We start from the raw sequence: 12,285 nt of genomic DNA, 5'->3' as shown, positions 1-12,285 counted from the left end.
TGTTTTGAACTATCAAAAAGTGAACACACCCATAAAATCTTCACCCAGGTCAAGAAATAAAATATTATCAGTACCCTAGGAGCCCTACTCATGACCTTTCCCTGGCACTCATTAGGTATCTTCAATATAACCAACAGAAATAAACTGCATTCTTTAAATTATATGTCCCAATTAGTGGCATGATGAATAAAATAGAGCTTCAGTAAGTACGCATGATTGACTATTTTGAAAAACTATATTTGAAAAATTAATTATAGCTTTTTTGAGGAAGTTTTATCATTCAGTTTGAGAAAGTTTGGAGCAGTCAGTCACTAGGGGGCAGCCTGCACTGCTTCCATTTCTTTAGAAATAGTTGTATCCTTTTGTTAGTAACTAGAATTATTTTGCATGGAAGGAAACAAATGTTACTTCAAAGAAAGAAATATTTCACTATTCACAGATAGGAAGAAAGTGGGCACAATTATTTTGTTCTCCTGTAATTCAACTGCAGGAACGGATTCCATGGTTAAATCACTCTCAGCATCTTGGAAGCCTAGCTTTGCTTTTGTAACCCCAGCAGAGCATCCGAATTTGAATGGTTTGGAAGGTTTTTTGAATCTAAACAAGCTGCAGATAATTTATCCACACCTTCCTCTAAACCTTTCTTTTCTGCAGATTTCCCCCAAATACCCTACTAGACTCGAGTTAAATTAGAGAAGAGAAAGCCACAGCTCAGAATTCTATCCACTGATTTCATTTGGCCTTGCTTAGTGGTAGTTTCTTTTGGTAGCACCCTGTGAAAAATATCAGAGGAAGTGTGAGAGAAAAAAGTTGGTCTTCCTTGATGTCAGTTCTTTACCACTTCTTTCCTCATGCCGTTCTAGTTTTGTATATTTCTTTTCTAACTGGACTGATAAACTATCCAGTTCCTGAATATCCCTAGAATAGATAAACCCATGTCCAGATACCTTTGAAGTATTTCATTTCCAGTAACATAAAGATATTGTTTCTGCCCTCCTCCCTGCCCTACCGACCCTGCCGTACAGTATGGGTTGGCTTCTTATTCTCCATAACTTTTTACCATAATCTAATGTCATTTCTTCCTTTCTACAGATAGAGACATCGGGATCTACCAGTATTATGACAAGAAAGAGCCACCAGGTAAAGTGTCTGTTCTACTAAAGTGATTTTTATAAACTTTGTATTCTAAACTATAAAATTCTGACTTGAAAACTCTGTTTTTATGAGTCTTAGATGAATTCTAGAATTTCAAGAAAGGTTACTCCAGTTCTTCAGAAAAATGCTGAGGTTGATATCTATTCTATATAAAATAAAGCAATATTGAGAAAATGCTATAGCAGAACCTGAAAATTTTCATTTTACTGCTGATTGGACTGATAACTGGACAGTCTATTCTCGTCTATTTATCAATGTCCCAGTAGAGGGCATTGTTAATGCATGGGTCCCACTGATGCTGGCCTCCTGGATCCTCACCTGATATCTGAAATAGGCATTTCTGAGTGAGTGATCAATTTTCTTTATCTGATTAATCCTGTTAATCCCAGAAGTTTCATGATGGGCCAAAAGGTCTTTCTCGCTAGAGTTACTTCCTGTTTTGGTCTCTGTTGAAGTGGGGCTTGTGTGGGCATCCTGTGTGCTTAGCTTGGTGGCTAATAGGCTGACTTCATGGTTCTGATGACAGACTGAAGCAGCTTCTGTTCTGGGCTCAGTTGCAATTCTGTTCCCTATCTGATGAGATTGCAAATTCAGGATATTGGCCCACCTGTTGTGCATTGTAAAGCCTTTTCACTACAAATTTAGGAAATCTTCTATGAAATGAAAACATCCAAATTATGGCATTTTTCAACTGCCTTTTAAAAAGTTTAGTGTATTTTATTAATCTCAATAGTGTGTATAAATACATTATTTATGCACATATAAAAATATAAAGTATTATAATAAAAATAATTTCCACTTTTTTTTTTCCATCTCTCTTCTGCCACAATATCAGCAACAGAGCATGGTAACTTAGAAGAAAAGCAGAAGCTGGCAGAATGTAAGTTTACTTTATATATTTTTGGAATTATTATAAAACTGGAATTTTAATATCCCTGAAAATTCAGTCTTAAAACATATTTTAAGCTTTCTGCACAAAGAGAAAATGTTATTCCTTATAAATTTCTTATAAATTCCCATTGTTTAGGTACATAAACATGTGAATAAGAATTATATTGTTAGGAATTTTTCATTTAGACCATTGAAATCTCTGTCCATTGTTTGGTGAGATATATGCTTTTGTAAACACAAACATTCTTAATGAACCATATTTATATTATTTAATATATTTAAAATAAGTGTACCATGCTTAAATTCTGATAACATTTTATTATCCATATTATGCCTAAATTATTAATATGTTTTGCCCATTGTAAGAGAATAAGATTTGTAATTATCAGTATTAGCATTTTATTCTCTTTAGTCTTTCCTGTTTTCAAATATATAAACATGTTATATATGTAATATGGGTACAGTATAATGTGGTTAAAATATGACTGTTTTATTTGGAATATAGGTGGAACTGAATATCCTACTTATTCTCATTTTAAATGATCAAGCTAACATTTAATTTTTAAAAATACGGTATTAGTACCTGCAACAGAGATTTAAAACTTTTTACATATGCTCTGCACATCATAAATTATGTTTATAGAATGTCATTAATTTGCTTTAATAAGATGTATAGCAATTCTATAAAAATTTAAATGCCTATATATACTGTATATTATATGTACATACACACAAAACACATGTACACACGCATTTAGAATTATTATTTAGGAGAATTCAGAGATGAATTCGTTTTTGTGATGAAATAGATATCATTATAATGAATTTAATATTCTGTTAATTCTTTTAAAAAGAACTATTTTTAGTTTGTCTTAGGCTAACATTGAGACTATACTAAATAATTTTATCTTTTAATTTAAAACAAAATAAAGGCTTATCATTATTGAATTGTGGTGTAGATTTTAAAGAGAATTATTTTAAATAGAAAAGAGCACTGTTAGTGTCTAATCTGTTAAAACTTGGATTTCCCTCAAATTTGTCCTTAGTTTAAATGTGTGATGCTTAATTTTAAATTCATTTTCTCTGTGTTATTTTTTAAATTTTATTTCTTTCCTCACTATATTCATTTACTCATAGGAATTTTCAGATCTGATAAGGCTACTTGCACAGTTTGGAATTTCTTTTGGATTGACTCTTTATTTATATGAAAATGTTACTTCTGTGGTAAAGAGTGGGTCATTTACTGTTAAGTGCTAGATTCACAGGCCTAGGAAGCTTTCCCAGGGATTCTCTGAGCCTTGTTAGTTGTCATCATAAAATTTTGATCAGGGAGATTGTTTTGTGGTAAAAATCCTGTTTTTATGACAGAGCCTTTCAAAAACTGTCATTTGATGATGGAAATGAAGCCTACTTCCTTTCAGTTAAGGAGGTGTTTTATTTTAATCTCCTAAGGCACATTGCTAAGCAGAGTTTCCTTTTTAAGCCATGTTTAACTAACTGTAGTACACGTTTTGTTTGCCAGCACGAGATTTTCCATGGACGCTCAAAAACAGACGCCCAGAAAAACTTCGAGACTCACTCAAGGAGTTGGAGGTATATTTCCAGAAGTTTCAAAAATGGCAACAAACAAATCTGTTTTAAAACATCTTTCAACAGCTTTAATTTTCATAAAGGATCAACTCTCCTGGTGATGATAGCTTTGCTTTTGTCCAGTGAGGAGTTCCAAAACAGTTGCATCTTTGTGAGGCATGCTGATCTTTTTTTTTGCTTGCAAATCAGAAGCACTTTAACTGGTAACGACAATGTGTATAGCCAACTGCACTCTCTTTTTCTGTTTCCTTCAGGAGCTGATGCAAAATAGTCAGTGTGTGCTGAGCAAATGGAAGAACAAATATGTCTGTCAGGTAAAAAGGTTTGACATGCTTTCGCAGTGTTTAACCAATGGAGCTGAAAACTATGCAGTAATTGGTATTCTTGTGTTATGATAGGTAATGGACAAAAACTTTTTAGGAACAGGTATTTCATAGTTTGAATTCTAGTCATTCTAGAACTAACATTAGACAGATTGACTCAGGCTACCTCATTAATCAGTATAGTTGTACTGACACTATAAGCACTAGTAACAGTCTTTTCAGATGGTATTTTTTGTTTGTCATAGATTTAATCATATTTTTGAATGAAGGTAAAACCATAGGACAAACGGTATTTTGACCACTCTTGTAAGCATTTGTGAACACCATGCTTATGGAAATCAACAAGCAGACTAGAGTTAGACCTAACAAAACAAGACATTTGCTCTTTTTGAATCCTCTAAACTGTACTGTTTAATATGATAGCTGGTAGTCACCTGTGGCTATTTAAGTATAAATTTAAACTAATTAAAATTAAAAATGCAGTTCCTCAGTTGCACTACCCACTACCCACATTTTAAGTGCTCAGTAGCCACATGTTATGATATGGGCAATATATATACAGAGCATTTCCATCTCAGAAAGTTCTTCTGTACAGCACTATTAGAGCCTGGACAAGGTGAGCTACATGTTGAATGGGTCTAGATTCAGGACATAATAATCACTTGTCCGTTGATCATAAAATAATGGACAAATATCTCAGCTGTGTCAATAGGCTTAAAAAGTGCTATTTGCCTAGAAAAATTTTACTTGCTTATGATAAAAAGAATCATTAGTAATATTCTACTCCTACATGTAGTTGAAGTTACGTCAGTACTACTAATAATTATAACTGTTTTATGGAATTAAATATCCTGTATCAATTTAAATTCTTACTTGTTTACAATGTGATGCACGAATTTTAGGTCTAACTACTCTTGTTTGAAGTTTAGACCCATGGCTCTATCCATAAATCTACAACATTGAATTTGTAGTAATTATAAACTTGTCTTAATCTACTATATGAATATAGATCTCATTTTAGTGGACTCTAGTTTGTCCTCATTTTTTGTTTAAACTAGTCTGCCTTTATTCATGAAAGTGACTTTAGTTACCTCCTCAACTGTCATAATTATTACTTTCCAGAGACTGTTTACAAGGTTGAATTAATATTTTTAGAACCATAATACTTCTTTTTTTTAACATTTTTATTGGAGTATAATTGCTTTACAATGGTGTGTTAGTTTCTGCTTTATAACAAAGTGCATCAGTTATACATATACATATATCCCCATATCTCCTTCCCCTTTCATCTCCCTCCCACCCTCCCTATCCCACCCTTCTAGCTGGTCACAAAGCACTGAGCTGATCTCCCTGTGCTATGCTACTGCTTCCCACTAGCTATCTATTTTACATTTGGTAGTGTATATATGTCCGTATATACACTACCACTCTCTCACTTTGTCCCAGCTTACCCTTCCCCCTTCCCGTGTCCTCAAGTCCATTCTCTAGTAGGTCTGTGTCTTTATTCCGTCTTGCCCCTAGGTTCTTCATGACCTTTTTTTTTAGATTCCATATATATGTGTTAGCATACGGTATTTGTTTTTCTCTTTCTGACTTACTTCAGTCTGTGTGACAGACTCTAGGTCCATCCACCTCACTACAAATAACTCAATTTTGTTTCCTTTTTAGAACCATAATACTTCTTAAATTAGACTTAGGATACTATTGAAAAGGATGGAATTATTTAAAAATTCATAATTTGTTTTCATAAAAATTTTAATCAGACTTTAAAACTTGAATACAAAATATACTCCAGAAAGTTTTAAACTTAGTACAACACAAATTGTACTTCTCAATGCCATTACTCACTTTAAAAGCTGGTTCAAAATTATTTGACTGCAGGGGAAGCCTACCACCTATAGTAAGAGGTGTGTCTCATGGCCTCACCCTTACTGTTGCACAGGTAAGTTGGAACATGTCAGGCATCTGAAAATATGCAGTGGAGCATCTCAGTAGGCAATCCTTTTTAAATAGACTTTATTGCATTTTAACTTATTAAGCAGGTTTGTGTGCATGTGTGTATGGGAGAGTATGAAGAGGGATATTCCTCACTATTGAATTAATTCAATTCAGAAAAGGAATTTGCGTGATAGAATATATAAAAATTACTTCCATAATTTATAGCAACCTGAAAATACTGATTTCATAGGCTGTTGTACGAATGAGTCTGCTTTTTTTTTTTTTTGCGGTACGCGGGCCTCTCACTGTTGTGGCCTCTCCTGTTGCGGAGCACAGGCTCTGGATGCACAGGCTCAGTGGCCATGGCTCACGGGCCCAGCCACTCCGTGGCACGTGGGATCCTCCCGGACCGGGGCACGAACCCACGTCCCCTGCATCGGCAGGTGGATTCTCAACCACTGTGCCACCAGGGAAGCCCAATGAGTCTGCTTTTAACATTTCCAATGGAACTTATCATTATGTTCTGTCATATTTTGTGCTTTATTTCTATGATTGATAAGATATGCCTTAAATAGACCTTTTACTACCAGCACGTTCTTGATGTGATATATTTCAACAAGATAACTTGACCTCCACCGTGTCCACAGGTCCAGGTTATTCCCCATATCTTTAGGGCCTTTGAAAGACCTCCTAACATTATCCATCCACTACCACAGTTTCTAGACAGGACTATTAACTAGGTCTTCTAAAAATATGAATATGTGTGTTATTCTTAAAGATCTCTAATATGACAGAAAATTAAAAATTTGGTGCTCAAGCTAAATTTTCAGAAGGATCCCCTTAACCTTTTGTTAGCTGCAAAATCAGTAAATCATCTCTACAGGCTCCTGTAGGGTCCCCCTTTTGTACATCATCCAGTGTGGTAACTCTAAAGATAACATATGTTTACATTTCTATTAGTAATTTTCCCCATATATTTAACCCTAAAATGGCAGCCATTGATCACAACATATGTTTTCTGATTCTTAGAAAAGAAATGAAAAAAGTTCCTCAGTATCTTGGTGCTAACATAGTTAGACTTTTCAGTTTTCGACTGTGCCACTCCTTAACTAATGTAAATCTTTTATCCCTCCCTCAAAAAGGGGCAACTTTAGGCTATATGGAATGTATCTTGGTTGTCTTCTTTTTAAGGGATCCTTATTTCTTCAGAAGGTTCAGTTGTTCAGGAATTAGCAATGCAACTACAACATAAAGAATTTCAGAGGATGCAGTCTGAGCCTGGATTTTTCCCTCTGTTGAATAACAAGGTTTTGTTTTGATAGGCTATCATCAGTATCAAAGCTTAGTTCATGTTGTTGATTCAGTGATTCAATGACCTATAAATTGTACCGTTTAAAAAATAATTCCTTCCATTTGTAAATTCAGAACAGTTTATAAATCAAGACTTACCTATACATATGTTCTATATGAAAACTTTCTTTTGAAGTTGGTTTTTCAGACTGTACCTGTTACTAGTTTGAAATGAAAGTGTATCACATATATTTCTCACTGATTTTTTGATCTCCTAAAATTATTTTATTATGAGAAAGTATTTAATAATTTTCTGCTTTGAATTTCTTAAACCATTTTCCAAACTGTTCTTAAGGAATAATAGTTTTGGCATTGAGATACTATTAAATTGTACACTGCTGTGGTGGAATATTTTAATTCCTTAAATTGTGCTTCAAGTCACATTCATATTTGCAGATTACTGCATAATTAGTTAAAAGCAATATTATCATTAAGATAGATGTAACTTCATATATATTGATTTTAGATTAAATTATTTGAATCATATATGTACATTTGAGCATAAAAGTATGATATAGTCATCTTTACCCTGATTTCTTTCTATACTTATTCGACATTTCCAGATACAACTTTAAAATGCCAAGAAAAGATAGTTTTCTTTTTAAATTCTTGTAATGAATTACTTGACAGGCTATGTAAAAGTAGAGATTATTTTCCAAGCATATCACAGATAAACTGTGACCTTAAGGAACTTATTTTATTATAACTTCCTCAGTTGTAGAATGAATAGCATCGTTACCTGATCTTTCATCAAACTGTGTGAAAATCAGTTTCGATTTCCTCATAAAATAATAATTGACAAACCATGGTTTTAAGTTACGACTATTAGTAATAGCATATTATTTATACAAAACCCATCACACAGTATTTACTGACTGCCACCATTGCAGGAGGCACTAAAGATGTGTAAAGTGTGGGCTGAGTTGCCAGCATAACCTAGTCAAGGAAAACAGACATGTAAAATCACTAGGACACTAGTGAGTGCTAAGTTGTATGACACCAAGTTAAAAAGATAATAAGAATTTAGAGAAAGCACAGAGATTAGCCTGGAAGTGGGATGTAGGCTAAAACATGAAAACCAGAGGTGGTTTCTCCAAAGAACAAATGAAATGGGATAATTATTTTCTGGAAACACCAAACTGAGGGGTTTCTGGACTTGAAGATTTTAAGCACAGAGTAGAAGTAAGGTGGCTAGACTGAAAATAAGGGGATTAAGTAAGAGTCTGTATCTGGAATGGTGAGATCTTCCCCAACTCCTTACCCCCTCCAGCACCGAGGCTTATATCTCAATGTAACTTATTTAGAAGACCCTTCTCTGACAAAATAGATTATTACTCCCAGAGCAAAGCCTATGGATACTGATACTTGGTAGTTCCCTTTGAAAATGTAGATGTGCCAACAAATCTCCTTACACTGAAGCCCAAGTTAACAAGCCTCCTGATACACACCAAGCTTCCAATCAATTTTTTGGAGACTCACTTTTAAATATAACCAGGGATGGGAATGTAAATTGGTACAACCACTATGGAGAGCAGCATGGAGGTTCCTTAGAAAACTAAAAATAGAATTACCGTATGACCCAGCACTCCCACTACTGGGCATATACCCTGAGAAAACCATAATTCAAAAAGAGACATACCACAGTGTTCATTGCAGCACTGTTTACAATAGCCAGGACATGGAAGCAACCTAAATGTCCATTGACAGATGAATGGATAAAGAAGATGTGGCACATATATACAATGGAATATTACTCAGCCATAAAAAGAAACGAAACTGAGTTATTTTATTTTATTTTATTTTATTTTATTTGTTCACCTGAAAATTATTTTGCCCTCATTCTTAAAAGTACTTTTTATGGTTAAATAATTCTAGGTTGGCAATCATTTTCTTTCAGTCCACTGAAAGTTCCATTTTTTAGCTTGGCTTCTGTCATGGGTGATGAAGAGTCTTATCAGTCTTTGTTCTTTGGAGGTTATGATCTTCACTGGAAGTTTTTAAGGCCTCTCTCAGCCATTCGTGTCATGCAGATTCATCATGGTATGCCTAAGTATGGATTCTATTTTTTTTTTTTTAGCATGAATCACTGCTTTATTGCCAAATCATATTCCTTTTTTTAAATTAGTTTCTGCTTTATAACAAAGTGAATCAGTCATACATATACATCTGTTCCCACATCCCTTCCCTCATGCATCTCCCTCCCTCCCACCCTCCCCATCCCACCCCTCCAGGCGGTCACAAAGCACCGAGCTGATCTCCCTGTGCTCTGCGGCTGCCTCCCACTATCTATCTACCCTACGTTTGGTAGTGTACATATGTCCATGCCTCTCTTTCGCTTCGTCACAGCTTACCCTTCCCCCTCCCCATATCCTCAACTCCATTCTCAAGTAGGTCTGTGTCTTTATTCCCGTTTTACCCCCAGGCTCTTCATGACATTTTTTTTTTAATTCCATATATATGTGTTAGCAAACGGTATTTGTCTTTCTCTTTCTGACTTACTTCACTCTGTATGACAGACTCTAGGTCTATCCACCTCATTACAAATAGCTCAGTTTCGTTTCTTTTTATGGCTGAGTAATATTCCATTGTATATATGTGCCACATCTTCTTTATCCATTCATCCGATGATGAACACTTAGGTTGTTTCCATCTCTGGGCTATTGTGAATAGAGCTGCAATGAACATTTTGGTACATGTCTCTTTTTGAATTATGGTTTTCTCAGGGTATATGCCCAGTAGTGGGATTGCTGGGCCATATGGTAGTTCTATTTTTAGTTTTTTAAGAAACCTCCATACTGTTCTCCATAGTGGCTGTACCAATTCACATTCCCACCAGCAGTGCAAGAGTGTTCCCTTTTCTCCACACCCTCTCCAGCATTTATTGTTTCTAGATTTCTTGATGATGGCCATTCTGACTGGTGTGAGATGATATCTCATTGTAGTTTTGATTTGCATTTCTCTAATGATTAATGATGTTGAGCAGTCTTTCATGTGTGTGTTAGCAGTCTGTATATCTTCTTTGGAGAAATGCCTATTTAAGTCTTCTGCCCATTTTTGGATTGGGTTGTTTGTTTTTTTGCTATTGAGCTGCATGAGCTGCTTATAAATTTTGGAGGTTAATCCTTTGTCAGTTGCTTCATTTGCAAATATCTTCTCCCATTCTGAGGGTTGTCTTTTGGTCTTGTTTATGGTTTCCTTTGCTGTACAAAAGTTTTGAAGTTTCATTAGGTCCCATGTGTTTATCTTTGTTTTTATTTCCATTTCTCTAGGAGGTGGGTCAAAAAGGATCTTGCTGTGATTTATGTCATAGAGTGTTCTGCCTATGTTTTCCTCTAAGAGTTTGATAGTTTCTGGCCTTACATTTAGGTCTTTAATCCATTTGGAGCTTATTTTTGTGTATGGTGTTAGGGAATGATCTAATCTCATACTTTTACATGTCCCTGTCCAGTTTTCCCAGCACCACTTATTGAAGAGGCTGTCCTTTCTCCACTGTACATTCCTGCCTCCTTTATCAAAGATAAGTTGACCATATGTGCGTGGGTTTATCTCTGGGCTTTCTATCCTGTTCCATTGATCTATCTTTCTGTTTTTGTGCCAGTACCACACTGTCTTGATTACTGTAGCTTTGTACTATAGTCTGAAGTCAGGGAGCCTGATTCCTCCAGCTCCGTTTTTCGTTCTCAAGATTGCTTTGGCTATTCGGGGTCTTTTGTTTTCCCAAACAAATTTTGAAATTTTTTGTTCTAGTTCTGTGAAAAATGCCAGTGGTAGTTTGATAGGGATTGCATTGAATCTGTAGATTGCTTTGGGTAGTAGAGTCATTTTCACAATATTGATTCTTCCAATCCAGGAGCATGGTACATCTCTCCATCTATTTGTATCATCTTTAATTTCTTTCATCAGTGTCTTATAATTTTCTGCATACAGGTCCTTTGTCTCCTTAGGTAGGTTTATTCCTAGATATTTTATTCTTTTTGTTGCAATGGTAAATGGGAGTGTTTTCTTGATTTCATTTTCAGATTTTTCATCATTAGTGTACAGGAATGCCAGAGATTTCTGTGCATTAATTTTGTATCCTGCTACTTTACCAAATTCATTGATTAGCTCTAGTAGTTTTCTGGTAGCATCTTTAGGATTCTCTATGTATAGTATCATGTCATCTGCAAACAGTGACAGCTTTACTTCTTCTTTTCCAATTTGGATTCCTTTTATTTCCTTTTCTTCTCTGATTGCTGTGGCTAAAACTTCCAAAACTAGGTTGAGTAAGATTGGTGAAAGTGGGCAGCCTTGTCTTGTTCCTGATCTTAGTGGAAATGGTTTCAGTTTTTCACCATTGAGGACAATGTTGGCTGTGGGTTTGTCATATATGGCCTTTATTATGTTGAGGAAAGTTCCCTCTATGCCTACTTTCTGCAGGGTTTTTATCATAAATGGGTGTTGAATTTTGTCGAAAGCTTTCTCTGCATCTATTGAGATGATCATATGGTTTTTCTCCTTCAATTTGTTAATATGGTGTATCACATTGATTGATTTGTGTATATTGAAGAATCCTTGCATTCCTGGAATAAACCCCACTTGATCATGGTGTATGATCCTTTTAATGTGCTGTTGGATTCTGTTTGCTAGTATTTTGTTGAGGATTTTTGCATCTATGTTCATCAGTGATATTGGCCTGTAGTTTTCTTTCTTTGTGACATCCTTGCCTGGTTTTGGTATCAAGGTGATGGTGGCCTCGTAGAATGAGTTTGGGAATGTTCCTTCCTCTGAAATTGTTTGGAAGAGTTTGAGAAGGATGGGTGTTAGCTCTTCTCTAAATGTTTGATAGAATTCGCCTGTGAAGCTATCTGGTCCTGGGCTTTTGTTTGTTGGAAGATTTTTAATCACAGTTTCAATTTCAATGCTTGTGATTGGTCTATTCATATTTTCTGTTTCTTCCTCATTCAGTCTGGGCAGGTTGTGCATTTCTAAGAATTTGTCCATTTCTTCCAGGTTGTCCATTTTATTGGCATAGAGTTGCTTGTAGTAATCTCTGATGATC

At 35.1% G+C, this 12,285-nt stretch overlaps 1 protein-coding gene across 4 annotated transcripts in view; it reads left to right on the top strand.

The window, feature by feature from the left end:
• Positions 1-12,285, top strand: part of WDPCP (WD repeat containing planar cell polarity effector) — a 330,758-nt gene that overhangs the window by 117,930 nt on the left and 200,543 nt on the right. For all 4 annotated transcript variants that reach the window (XM_060117623.1, XM_060117625.1, XM_060117622.1 and 1 more), the window contains exons 3-6: positions 1,093-1,140; positions 1,991-2,035; positions 3,569-3,639; positions 3,891-3,950. In XM_060117623.1, the coding sequence (XP_059973606.1) occupies positions 1,093-1,140; positions 1,991-2,035; positions 3,569-3,639; positions 3,891-3,950 (224 nt within the window). The remainder of the gene's footprint in view (positions 1-1,092; positions 1,141-1,990; positions 2,036-3,568; positions 3,640-3,890; positions 3,951-12,285) is intronic.

This window comes from Mesoplodon densirostris, chromosome 14 (assembly GCF_025265405.1).
Source record: "Mesoplodon densirostris isolate mMesDen1 chromosome 14, mMesDen1 primary haplotype, whole genome shotgun sequence".
NCBI lineage: Eukaryota > Metazoa > Chordata > Mammalia > Artiodactyla > Ziphiidae > Mesoplodon > Mesoplodon densirostris.
The sequence above is the reverse complement of the archived record's forward strand: the minus strand, read 5'-3'. Positions and strand labels throughout refer to the sequence as shown.